The sequence below is a fragment of the Primulina eburnea genome, chromosome 17, assembly GCF_022965805.1.
Source record: "Primulina eburnea isolate SZY01 chromosome 17, ASM2296580v1, whole genome shotgun sequence".
NCBI classification, from domain to species: domain Eukaryota; kingdom Viridiplantae; phylum Streptophyta; class Magnoliopsida; order Lamiales; family Gesneriaceae; genus Primulina; species Primulina eburnea.
Genome location: NC_133117.1, coordinates 28,742,876 through 28,765,076, shown reverse-complemented (window position 1 = coordinate 28,765,076; position 22,201 = coordinate 28,742,876). Strand labels below are relative to the sequence as shown.

General features: G+C 36.4%; 1 protein-coding gene and 2 pseudogenes across 1 annotated transcript; all 3 read right to left on the bottom strand.

Moving 5' to 3' along the window:
* Positions 1–1,359: 1,359 nt before the first annotated feature.
* LOC140818015 (small ribosomal subunit protein eS4x-like) lies at positions 1,360–8,807 on the bottom strand (annotated as a pseudogene).
* A 681-nt stretch (positions 8,808–9,488) lies between these two features.
* On the bottom strand, positions 9,489–11,703 carry LOC140818014 (protein TIC 56, chloroplastic-like). The gene is given in 8 exon segments (XM_073177807.1): positions 9,489–9,767; positions 9,770–9,812; positions 9,903–10,065; positions 10,134–10,416; positions 10,552–10,749; positions 11,013–11,313; positions 11,380–11,389; positions 11,693–11,703. Coding segments are annotated over 8 exon segments (1,131 nt in total). The 3' UTR covers positions 9,489–9,645.
* A 278-nt stretch (positions 11,704–11,981) lies between these two features.
* Positions 11,982–13,486, bottom strand: LOC140818013 (uncharacterized; annotated as a pseudogene).
* Between the last annotated feature and the right edge of the window lie 8,715 nt (positions 13,487–22,201).

The window sequence follows — 22,201 nt, the reverse complement described above, 5'->3', positions numbered from 1 at the left end:
AACTTTTTCACATAACAGCAGTGATCAGCTTGACACCTTAGGAAACCATTTTCACTCATGAATCCATCAAACTTCTTGTACCACTGTCTTGGAGCTTGTTTGAGACCGTACAAGCTCTTCTGAAGTTTGCACACCATTTTCTCTTTTCCCCGTACTTCAAAGCCCTGTGGCTGTTTCATATAAATTTCTTCATCTAGGTCACCGTGAAGAAACGCAGTCTTTACATCCAACTGCTCCAAATGTAAATCTTCCTTCGCCACTATTCCAAGTACTGTCCTGATAGTGGTTAATTTAACCACCGGGGAGAAAATCTCGGTGTAATCAATTCCTTCCCGTTGTTGGAATCCTTTTACAACAAGTCTTGCCTTGTACCGCTTGCTACCATCATGTTCTTCTTTTAACCGGTACACCCACTTGTTATGTAACGCCTTTTTGCCTCGCGGAAGTTCTGTCAACTCCCACGTCTGATTGGATGACAGTGAATCCATCTCATCTTCCATGGCCAACTCCCACTTGACTGAATCATCATTTTTCATTGCCTCTTCATAGGTCTCCGGTTCACCTTTGTCTGTCAGCAAAATATAGTGAAGTGCAGGGGAGTATCTCTCAGGTGGTCTAATGGTTCTCAAAGATCTCCTGAGTTCAATCACCGGAGTTTGTGGGTCATCATCTTGTGCAGTTTCTTCTTCATCTTCCTGGTTACTGGTTTTCGATTCATTCACAGGAATATATGTCAATGACACTTCATCAGTTTTCTTGACTTCAGGACATTCATCTCCAGCTCCAATGTCTGACTTGTCCTTGTACAGAAGTTGCTCATTAAATATTACATCCCTGCTCCGAATGATCTTCCGATTTTGGTCATCCCAGAAACGATAACCAAATTCATTATCTCCATAACCAATAAAGAAACACTTCTTTGATTTAGGATCAAGTTTTGTTCTGCTTGCTGAATCAATATGAACATAGGATAAACATCCAAACACTTTCAAGAAAGAAAGGTTTACTTCTTTGCCGCTCCATACCTCTTCGGGTATTCTGCAGTCAAGCGGTATCTAAGGTCCTCTGTTGATCAGATATGCTGCAGTGTTAACAGCATCAGCCCAGAATGATTTTGGCAATCCAGAATGCAATCTCATGCTCCTTGCGCGTTCATTCAAGGTCCTGTTCATCCTTTCAGCTACACCATTCTGTTGAGGTGTACCAGGAATGGTTTTCTCCATTTTGATCCCGTTCTGTGCACAATATTTCTTGAACTCATCATCTTCATATTCTCCGCCATTGTCAGACCGTAAGCACTTCACCTTCAAGTTGGTCTCATTTTCCACCATGGATTTCCACCTTTTAAAGGTCTCGTAAACATCAGATTTATTTTTCAAAAAATAAACCCAAAATTTTCTACTCGAATCGTCAATGAATGTGACATAGTATCTCGAGCCTCCAAGGGATGTCACAGGAGATGGTCCCCATACATCAGTATGAACCAGCTCCAACTTTGCTGCTTTTGGTTCTCTACCGCCTTTTGAAAAGCTCACCTTCTTCTGCTTTCCAAAGATACAGCTTTATCATAGTTGGTGTTCAACAGTCTTTAATTCTGGTAGCTTTCCTTTTGACACCAACATCTTCATTCCATTCTCACTCATATGTCCAAGTCTATAATGCCATAGACTTGAATTGGCTCCAGCATCCACAGCTGCTAATGTGTCTTTGCAACTGGAAGTCATATACAGTGTTCCAGTTTTCTTTCCTCGAGCAACAATCATGGCTCCTTTGTTCACTTTCCAGGAACCATCACCAAAGATCACATTGTGGCCTTCATCATCGAGCTGTCCCACCGAGATCAGATTGCGTGTCAATTTTGGTACATGCCTGACTTTGTTGATTTTCCAGACAGATCCATTCGACATCTTCATTCGTACATCACCCATACCAACAATTTCCAAAGGTTTTCCATCAGCCAGGAAAACTTTTCCGTAATCGCCAGCGATGTAATTATCAAATACATCGCGATCACCAGTGGTATGAAACGAAGCTCCCGAGTCCATAACCCAAGAATCAATAGGGCTTTCCATGGATAATAGCAGAGCATCATGTACTTCCTCGGTGACAGCATTGGCATTATTCTTCGTTGATCTGCAGTTCTTTTTCAAGTGACCAGTTTCACCACAGCTCCAGCACTTCAAATTCTTTTCATAGTTGATTTTGTCTTTTCCATTTCTTGATTTGGACCTACCGCGCCATCGGTTAGAATTCTTTTCGCTACTCCTTCCTCTTCCTCTGTTCTCGATATTTAGAGCAGATCTCGATGATGTTCCTTCACCCGAATCCATCCTGCGAACTTCTTCAGCAAGAATTTGATCCCTGACATCATTGAATTGTAGCTTTCTTTTTCCAACAGAGTTGCTAACCGCTGCCCGCAGTTGGTTCCCAATTATTTGGTAAAGACGCCAAAAGAATAAGAGCACGAATCTCATCATCAAAATTAATTTCAACCGATGTTAACTGAGAAACAATCGTGTTGAACTCATTGATATGTTTAGCCACCGAAGCACCTTCTCCCATCTTCAAGTTGAATAACTTCTTCATGAGATGCACTTTGTTGTTAGCTGATGGCTTTTCGTACATGTCCGATAAAATGGACATCATCTCTTCTGTGGTTTTTGCCTCCGCCACGTTATGTGCCACATTCTTTGTTAGGGTCAATCGTATGACACCTAAAACCTGTCGGTCAAGGAGCTCCCAATCATCATCCTCCATCTTTTCCGGTTTCTTTCCTGATAGAGGTTGATGCAGCTTCTTACTGTACAGATAATCTCTTATCTGTAACCGCCAGAACGAAAAATTTGTTCCGTCGAACTTGTTGATTCCCGGTCCCGATCCATCATCTCCGGCCATCACTGCTCTAGCCTTAGCAAAAAATCAAAAAAATCTTTTCTGATGTGGAAGATCAGACAAAGCTGCAACCACAGAGCATACTCAGAATTCTTAAGAATTTTTACAACAAGGCTCTGATACCAGTTGTTGGGGAATTGCCCCGAGGTGATGCCGATCACGATGATAATATTGCCGAAAAATTGCGGAATAAAATAATCAACAAGAACACAAGATTTACGTGGTTCACCCAAAAATAGACTACGTCCACGGAGCTACTGCAGATCTTTTATAACCGAAAGAAATATTACAATCAAGTGTATACAATAATACACTAAATATCTCACACTTCCCAACCCGAGTATAACCGAGAAAATATTTTCTCTAACTCACACAAGAGAAAAAAAAAACTCTCTTTTTTTCTCTCTAACACGAAGCTTTGTAATTGCTTCTGGGATGATATTTTCAATACGAATTATGCTCGTATTTATAGGCGAGTTTTCCCGTGTAAACACAAGGAATGCATTTATTCTTCTGCTGGCCACCATTCAACCAATTGTACACGTTTTTGACGAGATGCAAAATGCATTTGCATACAATTCAATGTATTGGCCCGACACCATATTAATGAATATGGTCCTAACAGTGAGCCCCTTTCCCCATTATTATTTACATTATGTCTTGAGGTCCTATCTCGTTCTTTGAACAGAATGTCTCGAAATCCTAGTTTTGGATTCCACCTAAAGTGTCAAAATCTAATAATAACACACCTTGCGTATGCGGATGATCTATTATTGCTATCTCATGGGGATGTGAGTAGCCACAAAAATGAGAATAATTAAGTTTTTTTTCTTGATAGATTATTGTGTAGCCACAAAATGAGCATACTTAAGTTTTTTTTAAAAAAAGTGAATACCCGGACCCGAACTCGACACTATTGGGTACCCAACTAGTCGGGTTGTCACCAGAGCTAGGTCTGGTTTGGGTAATAAAAACACTACCTGGCGCTGTCTGGGGCGAAGCTGTAGCGCTCCTAGTGCAGCGCTGCGGCTCTAGTCCTGCGCAAATTCAACCCCAAAAAGTCACCTTCTACCCATTCCCTTTCCTATGCCTTCTAATGCCACCAAACCTATACCGACTCGAAACGAAACACCGAAAGATAACTAATCCCAACACATGACACCACCTACGCAGCAATGACTACTCGACGATTTCTAACGAAGCCTGCAACAAACAAATCTCAAGAACACATCAAGAACACATTTTAAAACACCATAGGTTGAGCAGTTCCACAAAAATGATCATAACTCACTCGTTTTTTGTTCAAAAATTTTGAATTTACTGTCAAATCGAAGATATCGAAAAGTACTATATTTTATATGTTGAAAGTTTTTCCAGAATATCAACCGAAAATTCACATATTCAAAATGACAGTAAAATCGGTTTTTAAGATCAAAAAATCGTTTCAAAATCAATCCAAACGTTTTTGCTCAAATTTATGCATATCATACATGAATTTTTGTACACAATAAAAATCAAAACATATAATATGACAAGATCGATGCAAAAACGAAAGAATATACATGTCTTTGATGATTATACTCACGAAACGATGATGAACGAAGCAGAGAGATGCGAGAGTTGATCCGGGACGAGTTGCGGCACGATTTCTTGAAAGAAAATGGACGTGAATTGCTGAAATTTTTGAAGAGGAAGGTGGCTGCTGGAGAGGGTAACAAGAACCCTAGCTTTTCTTCAAAAGAAATGAAATGGAATTGTTGCAAATATGTGTGTGTGCACAAACCACCGATGGATGTGTGTGGAAATGTGTGTGTGCGTGCTTTGGATGTGTGTGCGTGAGTTTTATTTTTAATTAGGGGGAAAATTGCTTGATTAAACAATTAGCAAGCTAATTAAAATACTAAGCCCCTACTAACTATTCTAAAATCTCTTAATTTAAAATAAAATGTACAAGTATTAAATCTTTAAAAGTTTTAAAATCTTAAAATCACCAAATAAATAAATTAAGCTTTAAAAATGCTAGAAACTTAATAAATCATTTAAAATGACACTTTCTTGACTTGAAATAAAATAGCACATTTTACAAATCGCCCAAATCGTCGCCGGTCTCATTTCTCCGATCCCGCATCGAATAATCGCCTGAAACATAAAACTCAAGAAAACATTTTAACGTGCATCACATAAACATAAATAATTTAAAATAATGTAAATTCATAAATCATGCATCGCTAAAATCATTTTAAACTTAAATAATAACAATTTAAATAAATGAATGGGTTTTACATGTACTGATTTTGGGCTCTACACCTTTGCCCTTTGGAAGAGACACCCAAGGATTAGTACCCTTGCCGATTGTGAAAACAATTGCCCAATCGAGTTGCAAAATCGTGTCCAGTAGCATCTTGGACGTGAATAGTCTCAAAACTTCCCTTGTGCATCTCACGGTTCTTGATTACTCCTAATCGTCCCATGTTCCTACCACCGGTCATCATAACGACAATCCCAACGTCAAACTTAATGAAATCAACAATCTTGCTGCTTTGAAGATCAAGTTTGATGGTGTCCAAAGCCGGACCTTTTATGAGGCCAACCAAGCGGTTGTCCTCAGGACCCGGCCCAATAAGGGGCCCAAATTTATATATATAAATATATATATGGTATATGTTATTTGTTCTCTAACTCACTCCAAATCTCAACCTTGATTTTTGTTCACATTCAATAAATAAAGTTTACGATCCCCTACTTCTCTTAAGCCTGAAGATAAGTAATTTTCTTCATGATTTATGTTTTATTTCCATTTCAAATCTTCTTTATAAATACAAATTATATTTATATTTGTAGATTAATCTATCAAAGAATCCTCACTGAAAATGAAATTTACTTGCGATATATATGGGCACTGTAATGTGCTTAGAGATCATGTTAATTAAATATATAACTAAAGCACACATCGTGTGATTTAAATTCTTTAATGAGTTATAACTGAATTATGAGATTTATATAAATTTTAGACGACTTGTGTAATTCATAAGTGGATAGTCTAAGAAAATAAAATAAATTGTGAATAGAGCTTGAATGTGTGGACCGTTGAAGGATGAAATTTATTGTTTTTTTGGGATTTCTTTGTCCTTTGATTTTCTAGTTTGTTATTTCGACTCAAAGAATTCTTTGATTTTGTAGTTTCTGCAATTATAGATACTAAAAGTGTAGTTTCTACAAAAATTATATTCGATCAACAATGTCGCAAGATAGACTAAATGGACTAACTATGTTGTCAATTGAGAAAGAAATGGTTTGACAATTGGATTACACAGATTTGATAAATATTTTCGCCTCTAAAAAACTGAACGATTAGTATTTATGTAGTTATTTTAAATATTATTGAATTGTTATTGATGTAATATATTGGTTTTTATATATTTATATATTTGTTAGTACATTTGTTATTTTCAAATTGAATTTATATTTATTACTGCAATAAGATGGCTCATTTTTCAATTTTCGTTTCAGGTCTCATTCAACACAAGTACGGCTATGATTGGTGTCATTGGCCTCGATGAGTGGATCTGGATACCGAATAGTCCTTCCATCATATGTATTGAGATAAGGAATACCCTTGTTCCCAAACTGCATGGAAAGAACTTTGTTCAGCTTAAACTGCAGAACAAAATAAAATGTGTAAATATTTTTAAACACATCAAAGCAGTCTCCAAACAACAAAATATCGTTTTCAAACAAAAATGGTTGAGTGATAAAGTTAGAAACTTGGATCATCTTGCTCATGATGCACAAAACAATTAAATTAGACTCCAATTTACCTAATATCACTTCCCGCCGAGTAGTGAAGTCAGTTCATCATGTTCATATATATTTGCTCCAACCATTAATTACATTCAGCTCATTCAGTATGGGCCATAATTCAGCTGAATTCGAACAAGGATCTTGATCACATAATCTAATGATGCTGCAGGTACAAGACACAATAACCAGAAACATGAAAGAAATAAAAAAAAAAAACAAACAAACAAACCAACCGGCCCTGACCTCTTCATCCCAGATAGAGTGTAGACGGAATCGGCCCTTGGTGTCATAAAGCAATCGAAAATTCTCATTGGTTTTTGGAATGGAGACAACATCTAGAAAAGGAGATAGGGGAAACAATAGGTTGACCAGTTCACATAAATAAATGAAGCAAAAATTGTCGAAGTATTAATTCAGTCTGTACATCTGTCTCACAGGTTTCAGAACTTCCTACTTCAAAAATATAAACGAGTAAAATACAAGTACTAAATAAGCATGCTCAACATATTACATATTTATTATGAAACTCTATTTCAATTCAACAGATAAACTGTCTGGCAGGAGAGACAGAAAATACAAAACCACAACTCACAAAAACCTGAATCAGGGCCACTTACAAAAGCACCACCAAGCTTGTGTTTTGTGGCATTGAGCCTCTTCCAAGTGTTTCTGAAACCTCTAGCCTACAATTCAATGGAAAACAACCAAATATTAGTTAGTATGTGTGGGAGACACAAACTATAAGATGTCATGGATATAAATAATCTTCAGGCACATTTCTTTAGGTGTCAGAAAGCACAGACCATTAGGCCATTAGGACACAAACTTTGTAAGATCAGCTACTCCATTAATTAATCATTAAAATTTGCAGCACATACAATGTTAACGTGTCGATATTAAACGCAACAACTCCCCCTCTCATCCCCACGTGTGTCATCACCGCCTCCCCTCCACCCAACTGTTTCTTCTTCCCCGGAAGCAGGAGGCTCGCGGCTGATCAATGAATTCATTCAGCATCTGTAGCTGACTAGAAATATAGATCAATGTAAAACGTAAAAAAGAAGAAATTTTCCCCACGGATTCTTTATATTTTTATTTTGATATGTTTTGGGTTGATTAGATATTATTTATTTATAAAAACTAATTATTGATATAATTATCAGCAACTAACTAATCTTCTCACGTAATACTAATTTAATGATGGGAAAATTTAATTTCAACCTGTCACGCCCCGAAACTCGGGATTGACACCGGCGTCGCTAATCAATCACAAAATCGAAAAAACGACAAGCCTCGTAGCACAGTATAAACCGAAACCAGTTTATTTCATAAAAATCGCAAAAAAAACAATCACTGTCTTTACAACTGAATAATTTGAATAAATTTGCGGAAGCGTTTACAAATAAAATAAACCAACTAAAATCCTTAAATCTTGCAGCATAATTCGAATATAATAATTTCACCAGCCCCAAAACTGGTCCGACTCTTCTTCCTCGACCTGTTCCTCTGATTTATCTTCAGTTTTATCTGGGGAGGTGTAAGGGGGGTGAGTATTTTGGGGAAATACTCAGCAAGTGGGGGCCGTTCGAGTACACAACAACATGCATATAACAATTCGAAATTTACACACACACACACCATGCATAATCTGACTCATATCACATTCGTATACTTGACCTGACACTGAGATTCCTCTACTTTCAATGGTTTACTGACGTCAGTCCCTAATTTTTATTCCTCTAAGGGGGCGAGGCCGAATCGGTTATATCCCCACCGTATGAGGGTCATGTCATAGTTGGGATTCCCTCCCATATCCAGTCGGATCCTCACAGTGTCAACATAAACTCATGCAGAAATCATAACCAGAAGGGGTAGAAAAGAGTTGTACTCGACCGAAATTTAATAAAACCGAAAATTACATGCACCGAAATACATGCACCGAAAAATGCAACAATTTAAAACAAGCCCACTTACCTTAGACTTCTTGAAGAAAAACGTAAAACTCCGGTGGCTGGACTGCGGCAGCGCTTCGCCGTGAACGAGAAAAATCCTAAGAAACTAGGTGTGTTTCTCGAAAATTTGAGAGAGAATTGGTGTGAATTTTCGAGATCCATGCCCTCCTATTTATAGGGGTTGGCTGCTATCCTGATCGTGTATCAAATCGCGTTGATTCTGAATCAAATCTTTATCTAAAATCGTGATCAAATCTACCTTTATTCTTATCCTAAATTTCGAAAATATATAATTATATCCAAGCTAATTTTCGAAATTAAGCCTTGCCCAGTCTGTGAAATTTCGACTTTTGTGTCTAATTCCCAATATTCGGTATATTTTTGACTTCCTAAAATAATAAAAATTATATTTCTAAAATCCCACAAATTTGCTGACTTAAATCCAAATTTTATTGGTATTTTTCCACAATTTAAATTTTGATTATTCTCCTAAAATCCTGGTAGTTAAAATTTTAACTTTTTCCCAGTCTGTATTTTATCGTGTAGACTTTTCCCTCTATCTACTATTTTCGAAAATCACTTAATATTCTCCAAATATTATTTCGAAAATCCCCCTTAATAAATCCTCAAATATTCTGATAAACAAGATACACATGATATTATTTAAATCCTTGAGTTCAAAAAAATCACAAATCCTGAGAATCTCCAACATCTTGATACCAAAAAATATTATCATGACAACATAAAATCCGGGATTTTACACAAACCTCACTCTCGATTTATGATTTGACTTCTGATAATCAATGTTATGAAATAAACGAGGGAAATTTGTTTAGTGGCTTTTGAACAAAGACAGCACTTTTACTAGTAAACTTATATTTCAATCAATCTGCTCTCATACATTAACACAATTCACACTGATATGTAAAAATGTTTCAAATCAATACAAAGTCTCGAAGCCTGCATCCAAGACTAGTGAATCTAATTCTAACATCAGAAACTACATTTTTTTCTCCTGCTTTTTTGCAGCCCTCTTCGCTTTTCGTTGGGCATCTTTAACAGCAGCCTCTGCCTCGACTTTCTCCATTATCTTGTCGAATCCAGGTATCTTTTTCTCCAGGTAGCAGTACGTTGCAAGCCAAGGTTGTGGAATATCTCCAACAGTTGCTGCACCACGTGAAACAATGTTAATGAAAGGGAGGGGCGTGCATGCCTAAACGAAGTGGGTTAAATCTAAGAGGTAGCAGCAGCGCATACCAAAACGTCTTTGTTCCACTCATTGATGTAGGGAGGGCCGGTGGTGTATGAACCAAGAGGTTCACGATGCCATTCTCCACCATATGTAATATGATCCATGGCTTGTTCGACACTGAGAACCTCCCATGGCCTCAAACCAGGAATAACTTTTGCCAATTCGATTCTGTCTTGAAAGCATCACTGGTCAATTTATGAGCAAAGTTTGAAAAAGAAGGAGATGGATAATAATACCTGAGATCTTTTGGGATGTACTTGTTAGGCATGTGGTCCTCCTCGAGAAGGGTTGTCAATTCAGAGCCACTTGCCCAAAGAAACAACGCATGGCTTGGGGTCCTCATGCCAGGCCAAATGCCATCGTTAGCTTCTAGCACTGCTAAATCCCGTCTTTTGCTCTCATATGCTTCTTGTTGGAGCTGTTTATAAGTTTTATTCTCATGCCCCTTGAGAGGCACCCAAGGCGGTATTCCTTTCTGTAGTTTATGAAGAAAAGCGGTTGCAGCAGCACCTAATCTAACTGAATTAAACCAGAAGACAAAGTAACCAGTTAGAGCCTCAGAGGTAAGTTCAAAATCCTAATATTTTATGAATGGAATTTAATACACCAATTGTCTGAAAGCTAGATAGCACTTTGCCACAATAGAGAACAAACCTTCCCAAGTAGCGATTGCACGCTCCATACCATAGACCATGCCAATGGGTGCCCACTCGTCCATGTCCTCACCCCATATAAAAGTATGTTTGTCGATTATTCCTGCACCCCAAGCAGTTTTGAGTTGTATCAACTCCGATGGTCCTCTAGTACGACCCAATCGATCTTTATAGTACCACCCTCCACTTCTCATGATAACTATGGCAAATTATCCATTATTCATCATACTGCTAAAAAATTCACCGGAATATGACTGTATGATTCTCGCAAAAACCACACAATGCCAAATTCCCAATGCACAAATTAGTCCAGTCTAATTGTTTAAATGGAATCTCAACAGGTTTTCGATGCAAAAATCTGCGCTACGATATAAAACAAAAAATACTAGCCTGATGAAAACACAAACTTCAAATTCTAGAAATTTGAATGCAACTAATAAATGAATATGAACACAAACTTACAGTCATAATACCGCTTCTCGAGGTTCTTGTATCCTATCGCTTGGGCAACATCGATGGGTCTACCGGGTGGATATGGCCTTTGTCGGAAACCCCAAAGCCCAAAAAGGAACTGCCTCATAAAATCCCAAAATTTATCGTCTGACTCTCCATCTGATTTTATGGCTTTCCTAGGCATCGGCCTCCCGTCCAGCCCAATCACATTAGGCACTGCCTTCACAAATGTAACCAAGAAAATTATCACAAAACTTAAATACCATACCAAAAAAGAACAGAGAGAACACCATTTTTTAGTGATCAATGCCTTCAATAATCAAAACAAGCACCACCATTATCAAATATTCCAATCTATCAACACACACCTAAATACTGAATTATACCTATAAAACAGATTGCAGAAAAGCATCAATACTGAGGAGGTCAAAGTTAAAAGGCCGCAGCAAACACTCGCATATTCTTAAGTTGATTTTGAGTGCTTATTTTTAGTTCTTTGTTGCTTCATATCTGATCAGCATGCACAAATACAGTTTAGATATCCACCTTACTGTAATGATAATGATAAAATTGTAAACTCATAAAACTCATAAAATGATGTTATGGTGTTAAATATGTTATGTCTGTCAGTAGCGCCATGTGAGCATCTTAGGCCATCTCCAACCCATAAAAGAAAATATAACATTTACCTCCAATCCATTTACTTCAAATCTTACACTAAAAAGTATATTTTTAGAATATTCTTTTTTTTACTATTTATTTATAAATTTAACAATATAATTATAATTAATGTTAACATTTTAACATTAGTATTATAATTATAATTTTATTTTTATTAATAGCTAAATTTATTTATTTGATTATTATATATATTAACTCTAATATTTATTATACGAATTAATACAAATGCTGCATTATTAAAATTGACATAATTTTAATACAAATAATTTATTTTTAGAACTTAATATGAATCCAAATTCAAACTTTTGAACAACTATATTCCTCCCACAAATGATCAATTAAAGTATTTCGTAGTGCATAGTGAGCATCTTTGTCTTTTATCATTTTATATCGAGCGAGAAATTCTTGAAATCTGATATTCTCATCGACACCCATTTCTACATCCGAAGTTGGTGCTTCTCTCATATCTTCAATGGGTGCGCTAAGGTCACGTTCAATCTTCGATAATCATATTGTACATTATAATACATGTTGTCATTATATCATGTAAATGATGTTTCTTCCAAGCACATGTTGGAGATGCCACAATCGCAAATCGAGATTGGAGAACACCAAATGCACGCTCCACGTCTTTTCTGGAGGATTCTTGTTTCATTGCAAAATATTTCTTTTTTGGACCGTGTGGATCGTGGATAGATTGTACAATAGTTGACCATTTAGGATAAATATCATCAGCCAAGTAATATCCTGTATCATATTCTTTTCCTCCAATTGTATAATGAGCTCGAGGAGCAATGCCTTGTACGATGTTGGAAAATAGATTGGACGATCCCAAAACATTTATGTCATTATTGGATCCGGGCATACCAAAATATGCATGCCATATCCAAAGGTCGTAGTCAGCTACTGCTTCTACAATTATAGTTGCAGAATCACTACGACCTGCATATTGACCCGCCCAAGCCGTTGGACAATTTTTTCACTTCCAATGCATGCAATCAAGACTTCCCAACATTCCAGAGAATCCGCGTTGTTTACCAATATAAAGTAACCTGGCAACATCATTGGCAATAGGAGATCTCAAGTATCGCTCAGCAAAAACTTCCACCACGGGCTCGACAAAAGCGTTGCATGCATTGAATTGCAGTGGACTCTCCAATTTTGATATATTCATCCGTAGCATCTGCGGGTAATGTATAAGTTAAAATTCGCAAAGCAGCAGTTGTTTTTTGAATAGTCGATAGGCCGAGACGCCCCACACTATCACTTTTTTGTGTGAAGTAAATATCATGATTCTTTACTTCATCAACTATACGAAGAAAAAGATTTCGAGACATTCGAAATATCCGTCGGAACATTGCTTCGTTATATCTTGGGTTATCGGCAAAGTAATCGTTGAACAGATTACGGTCGGCAATTTCCCGATCACGGTGAATTACTATATGACTTGGTATTGAACCTCCGTGTGACTTCTTGCTCTTGGTGGATATTGTAGATAGCAACCAACTGTTGATCTTGTGCTACAATATTCAATATTGCATTTCGTGCATTATCAAAATTCTCAAAATCATCCATCCAATTAATAGGTGTTTCATCTTCATTTTCAGACAATGAAGATGAACTAGAGGATGATGCGTGAAATTGGAAATGAGAATTCATTTTCAAGTTTGTGAGAGCGTAGAATGTGGTGTGAGAATCTAGGATATTTTGTCGCATTATATAATAATTTTCATGACAAATCTCAAGTGTCCCTTCGACAAGATAGGGGATATATATAAGGTCCCTACCTTTCCACGACTCATCACTAGAAAGGTGAGAGTCATGAAAGTATTTGCTAGCTATGGCGGTTCGAAGAAAAATCCTTATGAAGATGAGATATATCAGAAGCGCTGTCGTTTAAACCTCGGTAGAAATCTCGATATTCTGTCGGAGTACAATGAAACTGACAAGAAATGCAGCGAAGCATTTCGTGCAATGGTGGAGAAGGAATTTGAAGTTGAAAAATACTTTAAATGGTTGAAATTTTTTCCTGAGATTTATATCGATGAAGTCATGTCTTCGTTTTTTGGAAACACGCGGATATTCGATGAAATTGTATCCCAAGACAAAATTATCATCCTGGTAATGATGAAACCAAATTCTGATGATGAAGAAAACAATCTATTGACGGATCGGTAATGTCACAATCCGTTTTGTATTTTATATAATACAAACACACGAATTTTACTGTAGAAAAAAATTAACCTTGACAAATGCATTTTTGTCGTTCACAAGATTGATCTTAAATATAATAAAAAAAATATTGATATTAAATTTGGATAAATGTTATTATAAAATAGTTAAACAAACACACACTCCTCACAAAATATTCTACTCAAAATAAAATATCACTTTACCCGAACAAAAAGTCAAAACAGAACAGCACTCTAAAGATCAACAAGGAGATGTCTGCCCCCATTTTCCTCACCAACTCTCCTATTTCTCTTAAAAAATAAGAGACCTAAATGTTCATGACAAATATCAATTGTCCCTTCGACAAGATAGGTGCTATATATAAGGTCCCTACCTTTCCACGACTCATCACCAGAAAGGCGAGGGTCATGAAAGTATTTGCTAGCTATGGCGGTTCGGAGAAAAATCCTTATGAAGACGAGATATATCAAAAGCGCTGTCGTTTCAATCTCGGTAGAAACCTCGATATTCTAGCGGAGTACAATGAAACCGAAAAGAAGTGCAGCGAAGCATTTCGTGCAATGGTGGAGAAGGAATTTGAAGTTGAAAAAGACTTTGAATTGTTGAATTTTCTTCTCCAGATTTATATCCATGAAGTCATGCCTTCGTTTTCTGGAAAGACGCGGATATTTGATGAAGTTGTATCCCAAGACAAGATTATCATCCTGGTAATGATGAAATAAAATTCTGATGATGAAGAAAACCATCTATTGACGGATCGGTAATGTGGCAATCCGTTTTGTATTTTATATAATACAAACACACAAATTTTACTGTAGAAAAAAATTTAACCTTGGCAAATGCATTTTTGTCGTTCACAAAAGTGATCTTAAGTATTATAAAAAATATTGATATTAAATTTGGATAAATGTTATTATAAAATAGTTAAACAAATACACACTCCTCACAAAATATTCTACTCCAAACAGAACATCACTCTACCCGAACTAAAAGTCAAAACAGAACAGCACTCTAAAGATCAACAAGGAGATGTCTGCCCCCATTTTCCTCACCAACTCTCCTATTTCTCTTAAAAATAAGAGACCCAAATGTTCATGACAAATCTCAATTGTCCCTTCGACAGGATAGGGGCTATATATTAGGTCCCTACCTTTCCACGACTCATCACAAGAAAGGCGAGGGTCATGAAAGTATTTGCTAGCTATGGCGGTTCGAAGAAAAATCCTTATGAAGACGAGATATATCAGAAGCGTTGTCGTTTAAATCTCGGTAGAAACCTCGATATTCTGGCGGAGTACAATGAAGCCGACAAGAAGTGCAGCGAATCATTTGGTGCAATGGTGGAGAAGGAATTTGAAGTTGAAAAAGACTTTGAATGGTTGAATTTTCTTCTCCAGATTTATATCCATGAAGTCATGCCTTCGTTTTCTGGAAAGACGCGGATATTTGATGAAGTTGTATCCCAAGACAAGATTATCATCCTGGTAATGATGAAACCAAATTCTGATGATGAAAAAAACCATCTATTGACGGATCGGTAATGTGGCAATCCGTTTTGTATTTTATATAATTCAAACACACAAATTTTACTGTAGAAAAAAATTAACCTTGGCAAATGCATTTTTGTCGTTCACAAAATTGATCTTAAATATTATAAAAAAAATTGATATTAAATTTGGATAAATGTTATTATAAAATAGTTAAACAAACACACACTCCTCACAAAATATTCTACTCCAAACAGAACATCACTCTACCCGAACTAAAATTCAAAACAGAACAGCACTCTACCGAACAACAAGGAGATGTCTGCCCCCATTTTTCTCACCAACTCTCCTATTTCTCTTAAAAATAAGAGGCCCAAATGTTCATGACAAATCTCAATTGTCCCTTCGACAGGATATGGGCTATATATTAGATCCCTACCTTTCCACGACTCATCACAAGAAAGGCGAGAGTCATGAAAGTATGTGCTAGCTATGCGGTTCGAAGAAAAATCCCTATGAAGACGAGATATATCAGAAGCGTTGTCGTTTAAATCTCGGTAGAAACCTCGATATTCTGGCGGAGTACATATGAAGCCGACAAGAAGTGCAGCGAAGCATTTCGTGCAATGGTGGAGAAGGAATTTGAAGTTGAAAAAGACTTTGAATGGTTGAATTTTCTTCTCCAGATTTATATCTATGAAGTCATGCCTTCGTTTTCTGGAAAGACGCGGATATTTGATAAAGTTGTATCCCAAGACAAGATTATCATCCTGGTAATGATGAAACCAAATTCTGATGATGAAGAAAACCATCTATTGACGGATCGATAATGTGGCAATCCGTTTTGTATTTTATATAATACAAACACACAAATTTTACTGTAGAAAAAAATTTAACCTTGGCAAATGCGTTCACAAAATTGATCTTAAATATTATAAAAAATATTGATATTAAATTTGGATAAATGTTATTATAAAATAGTTAAACAAACACACACTCCTCACAAAATATTCTACTCCAAACAGAACATCACTCTACCGAACAACAAGGAGATGTCTGCCCCCATTTTCCTCACCAACTCTCCTATTTCTCTTAAAAATAAGAGATCCAAATGTTCATGACAAATCTCAATTGTCCCTTCGACAGGATAGGGGCTATATATTAGGTCCCTACCTTTCCACGACTCATTACAAGAAAGGCGAGAGTCATGAAAGTATTTGCTAGCTATGGCGGTTCGAAGAAAAATCCCTATGAAGACGAGATATATCAGAAGCTTTGTCGTTTAAATCTCGGTAGAAACCTCGATATTCTGGCGGGGTACAATGAAGCCGACAAGAAGTGCAGCGAAGAATTTCGTGCAATGGTGGAGAAGGAATTTGAAGTTGAAAAAGACTTGGAATGGTTGAATTTTCTTCTCCAGATTTATATCCATGAAGTCATGCCTTCGTTTTCTGGAAAGACGCGGATATTTGATGAAGTTGTATCCCAAGACAAGATTATCATCCTGATAATGATGAAACCAAATTCTGATGATGAAGAAAACCATCTATTGACGGATCGGTAATGTGGCAATCCGTTTTGTATTTTATATAATACAAACACACAAATTTTACTGTAGAAAAAAATTTAACCTTGGCAAATGCATTTTGTCGTTCACAAAATTGATCTTAAATATTATAAAAAATATTGATATTAAATTTGGATAAATGTTATTATAAAATAGTTAAACAAACACACACTCCTCACAAAATATTCTACTCCAAACAGAACATCACTCTACCCGAACTAAAATTCAAAACAGAACAGCACTCTACCGAACAACAAGGAGATGTCTGCCCCCATTTTCCTCACCAACTCTCCTATTTCTCTTAAAAATAAGAGACCCAAATGTTCATGACAAATCTCAATTGTCCCTTCGACAGGATAGGGGCTATATATTAGGTCCCTTCCTTTCCACGACTCATCAAAAGAAAGGCGAGAGTCATGAAAGTATTTGCTGGCTATGGCGGTTCGAAGAAAAATCCCTATGAAGACGAGATATATCAAAAGCGTTGTCGTTTAAATCTCGGTAGAAACCTTGATATTCTGGCGGAGTACAATGAAGCCGACAAGAAGTGCAGCGAAGAATTTCGTGCAATGGTGGAGAAGGAATTTGAAGTTGAAAAAGACTTGGAATGGTTGAAATTTCTTCTCTAGATTTATTTTGATATAGTCATGCCTTCCTTTTCTGGAAAGATGCGGATATTCGATGAAGTTGTATCTCAAGAAAAGATTATCATCCTGGTAATGGTGAAACCAAATTCTGATAATGAGGAAAATCATCTAATGACGGATTGGTAATGTGGCAATCCATTTTGTATTTTGTATAATACAAACACACGAATTTTACTGTAGAAAAAACGTAACCTTGGCAAATGCATTTTTGTCGTTCACAAAATCAATCTTAAATATGATAAAAAATATTGATATTAAATTTGGATAAATTTTATTATAAAATAGTTAAACAAACACACACTCCTCACAAAATATTTTATTCAAAACAGAACAGCACTCTACCGGAACAAAAACTCAAAACAGAACAGCACTCTACCGAACAACAAAATTCTGTCCATGTTCAAAAATTCGTCTCTCTTGCTCGGGTACTCGGAATCCGATCTCTACCGTTATGAATGTTCTTCTATATGTTTCGAATAACATACCAAATTTCGGCAAAATCCAACAATTAGTTTTTCGTTTATAGCCTTCGTAAGAAAAGTGCTCAGATTTTAGGCGAAAAACAGCATACCTACGTTTTTCGTCCATAAGTAGGTTAACACGATTTCAAACGCGATCTCCACTGCTCATAATTTAATTAACGTACTTGATAACGTACTGTAAAAGTTTGAGCCCGATCCAATGGTTCAATAAGATGCAAAGAATTTTACAAGACGGCTGATTTTTCGGGCGTTGTGCTGTTGCGTTTTCGAAGTGTCGGTTGCATGATTCTTCTATGTTTCTCGAATTTTCACGTTTTCTATAAGGATCAAGGTAAGTGGGCTTGTTTTAAATGTGTGAATTTCGGTCATGCATTTCGTGTGTTTTAAAATTCGATCGAGTGCAAATTCTTCTTCAACCACTTCTGGTTACGATTTTTGGCATGAGTAATGTTTTGACACTGTGAGAATTCAACTTGATATGGGTGGGAATCCCAACCATACGTACCCTTACGCGGTGGAGGAGATAACCGCTATACGGCCTCGCCCCCTTAGAGGAGTAAAAATTAGGGACTGATATCAGTAAACCATTGAAAGTAGATGAATCTCAGTGTCTGGTTAATGATGTGCACGTGGTATGAGTCATGTTATGAAAGGTGTGTGTTTCGAATTTTTATGCATTTTGTTATGTTGTGCTCGAACGGCCCCCACTTGCTGAGTATATTTCCCAAAATACTCACCCCTAACTTTACCCTTCCAGATAAATCAGAAGAAGAAATAGAGAAAGAAGAATCAGACACCAGTTTTTGGACTGATAGTGGACGCATGAAGAATTTTAATTAAGAATATGTTCTTGTGGGTTTTAATTCAAGTTATAAACGTTTCCGCAGATTTTTATCGTTTTCAGAGTTACTATTGTAAAGTACGATTCCATTTTTATGGTATTTATGATAGAAACTGGTTTTGGTTTATACTGTACTACGAGCCTTGTTGTTGAGCAATTATGTGATTGTTCAATAACGCCGGTGTCGACTAACCCCGGTCTCGGGGCGTGATAAAAAATCCTTATGAAGATGAGATATATCAGAAGCGCTGTCGTTTAAATCTTGGTAGAAACCTCGATATTCTGGCGGAGTACAATGAAGCCGACAAGAAGTGCAGCGAAGCATTTCATGCAATGGTGGAGAAGGAATTTGAAGTTGAAAAAGACTTTGAATGGTTGAAATTTCTTCTCCAGATTTATATCGATGAAGTCATGCCTTCGTTTTCTTGAAAGACGCGGATATTCGATGAAGTTGTATCCCAAGACAAGATTATCATCCTTGTAATGATGAAAAAAAATTCTGATGATGAAGAAAACCATCTATTGACGAATTGGTAATGTGGCAATCTGTTTTGTATTTTGTGTAATACAAACACACGAATTTTACTGTAGAAAAAAATTTAACCTTGGCAAATGCATTTTTGTCGTTCACCAAATTGATCTTAAATATGATAAAAAATTATTGATATTAAATTTGGATAAATGTTATTATAAAATAGTTAAACAAGCACACACTTCTCACAAAATATTCTACTCAAAACAGAACAGCACTCTACCCGAACAAAAACTCAAAACAGAACAGCACTCTACCGAACAACAAGGAGATGTCTGCCCCTATTTTCCTCACCAACTCTCCTATTTCTCTTAAAAATAAGAAGACACAAATGTTCATGACAAATCTCAAGTGTCCCTTCGACAATATAGGGGCTATATATAAGGTCCTTACCTTTTCACGACTCATCACAAGAAAAGCGAGAGTCATGAAAGTATTTGCTAGCTATGGCGGTTCGGAAAAAAATCCTTATCAAGATTAGATATATCAGAAACGCTGTCGTTTAAATCTCTGTAGAAACCTCGATATTCTGGCGGAGTACAATGAAGCCGACAAGAAGTGTAGCGAAGCATTTCGTGCAACGGTGGAGAAGGAATTTAAATTTGAAAAGGACTTTGAATGGTTGAAATTTCTTCTTCAGATTTATATTGATGAAGTCATGCCTTCGTTTTCTGGAAAGACGCGGATATTCGATGAAGTTGTATTTCAAGACAAGATTATCATCCTGGTAATGATGAAACCAAATTCTGATGATGAAGAAACCATCAATTGATGGATTGGTAATGTGGCAATCCGTTTTGTATTTTATGTAATACAAACACACGAATTTTACTGTAGAAAAAAACTTAACATTGGCAAATGCATTTTTGTGGTCACAAAATTGATCTTAAATATGATAAAAAAAATTATTGATATTAAATTTGGATAAATGTTATTATAAAATAGTTAAACAAACACACACTCCTCACAAAATATTGTATTCAAAACAGAACAACACTCTACCCGAACAAAAACTCAAAACAGAACAGCACTCTACCGAACAACAAGGAGATGTCTGCCCCCATTTACCTCACCAACTCTCCTATTTCTCTTAAAAATAAGAAGACCCAAATGTTAATAACAAATCTCAAGTGTCTTTTCGACAATATAGGGGCTATATATAAGGTCCTTACCTTTTCACGACTCATCACGAGAAAGGCGAGAGTCCTGAAAGTATTTGCTAGCTATGGTTGTTCGGAGAAAAATTATTATGAAGATGAGATATATCAGAAGCATTGTCGTTTAAATCTTGGTAGAAACCTCGATATTCTGGCGGAGTACAATGAAGCCTACAAGAAGTGCAGCGAAGCATTTCGTGCAATGGTGGAGAAGGAATTTGAAGTTGAAAAAGACTTTGAATGGTGAAATTTTTTCTCCAGATTTATATCGATGAAGTCATGCCTTCGTTTTATGGAAAGACGCGGATTATTCGATGAAGTTGTATTTCAAGACAAGATTATCATCCTAGGTAATGATGAAACCAAATTCTGATGATGAAAAAACCATCAATTGACGCATTGGTAATGTGGCAACCGTTTTGTATTTTATGTAATACAAACACACGAATTTTAGTGTAGAAAAAAATTTAACATTGGCAAATACATTTTTGTCGTTCACAAAATTGATCTTAAATATGATAAAAAAATATTGATATTAAATTTGGATAAATGTTATTATGAAACATATCAAAATTCTGTCCATCTTCAGAAATTTGTCTCTCTCGCTCGGGTATTCGGAATCCCATCTCCACTGTTCAGAATGTTCTTCCATGTGTTTTGAATAACATATCCAAATTTCGACCAAATCCAACGGTTAGTTTTTTGTTTATAGCCTTCGTAAGAAAACTGCACTGATTTTAGCGAAAAACAGCATACCTACGTTTTTCGTCCATAAGCAAGTTAAAACAACTTCAAACTCGATCTACATCGTTCATAATTTAATTAACGTACTTGGTAACGTACTGTAAAAGTTTGAGTCCGATCCAACGGTTCAATAAGGTGCAAAGAATTTTACAAGACAGCTGATTTTTCGGGCGATGTGTTGTTGCGTTTTCGAAGTGTCGGTTGTATGATTCTTCCATGTTTCTCGAATTTTCACGTTTTCTCCAAGGATCAAGGTAAGTGTGCTTGTTTTAAATGTATGAATTTCGGTTATGCATTTCGTGTGTTTTAAAATTCGGTCGAGTGCAAATTATTTTTCTACCACTTCTGGTTACGATTTTTGGCATGAGTAATGTTTTGACACTGTGAGAATTCAACTTGATTGGGTGGGAATCCCAACCATACGTACCCTTACGCGGTGGGAGAGATAACCGCTATACGGCATCGCCCCCTTAGAGGAGTAAAAATTAGAGACTGATATCAGTAAACCATTGAAAGTAGATGAATCTCAGTGTCTGGTTAATGATGTGCACGTGGTATGAGTCATGTTATGAAAGGTGTGTGTTTCGAATTTTTATGCATTTTGCTATGTTGTGCTCGAACAGTCCCCACTTGCTGAGTATTTCCCAAAATACTCACCATTTACTCTACCCTCCCAGATAAATCAGAAGAAGAAATAGAGAAAGAAGAATCAGACACCAGTTTTTGGACTGATAGTGGATGCATGAAGAATTTTAATTAAGAATATGTTCTTGTGGGTTTTAATTCAAGTTACTTCCGCAGATTTTTATCGTTTTCAGAGTTACTATTGTAAAAACGATTCCATTTTTATGGTATTTATGATAGAAA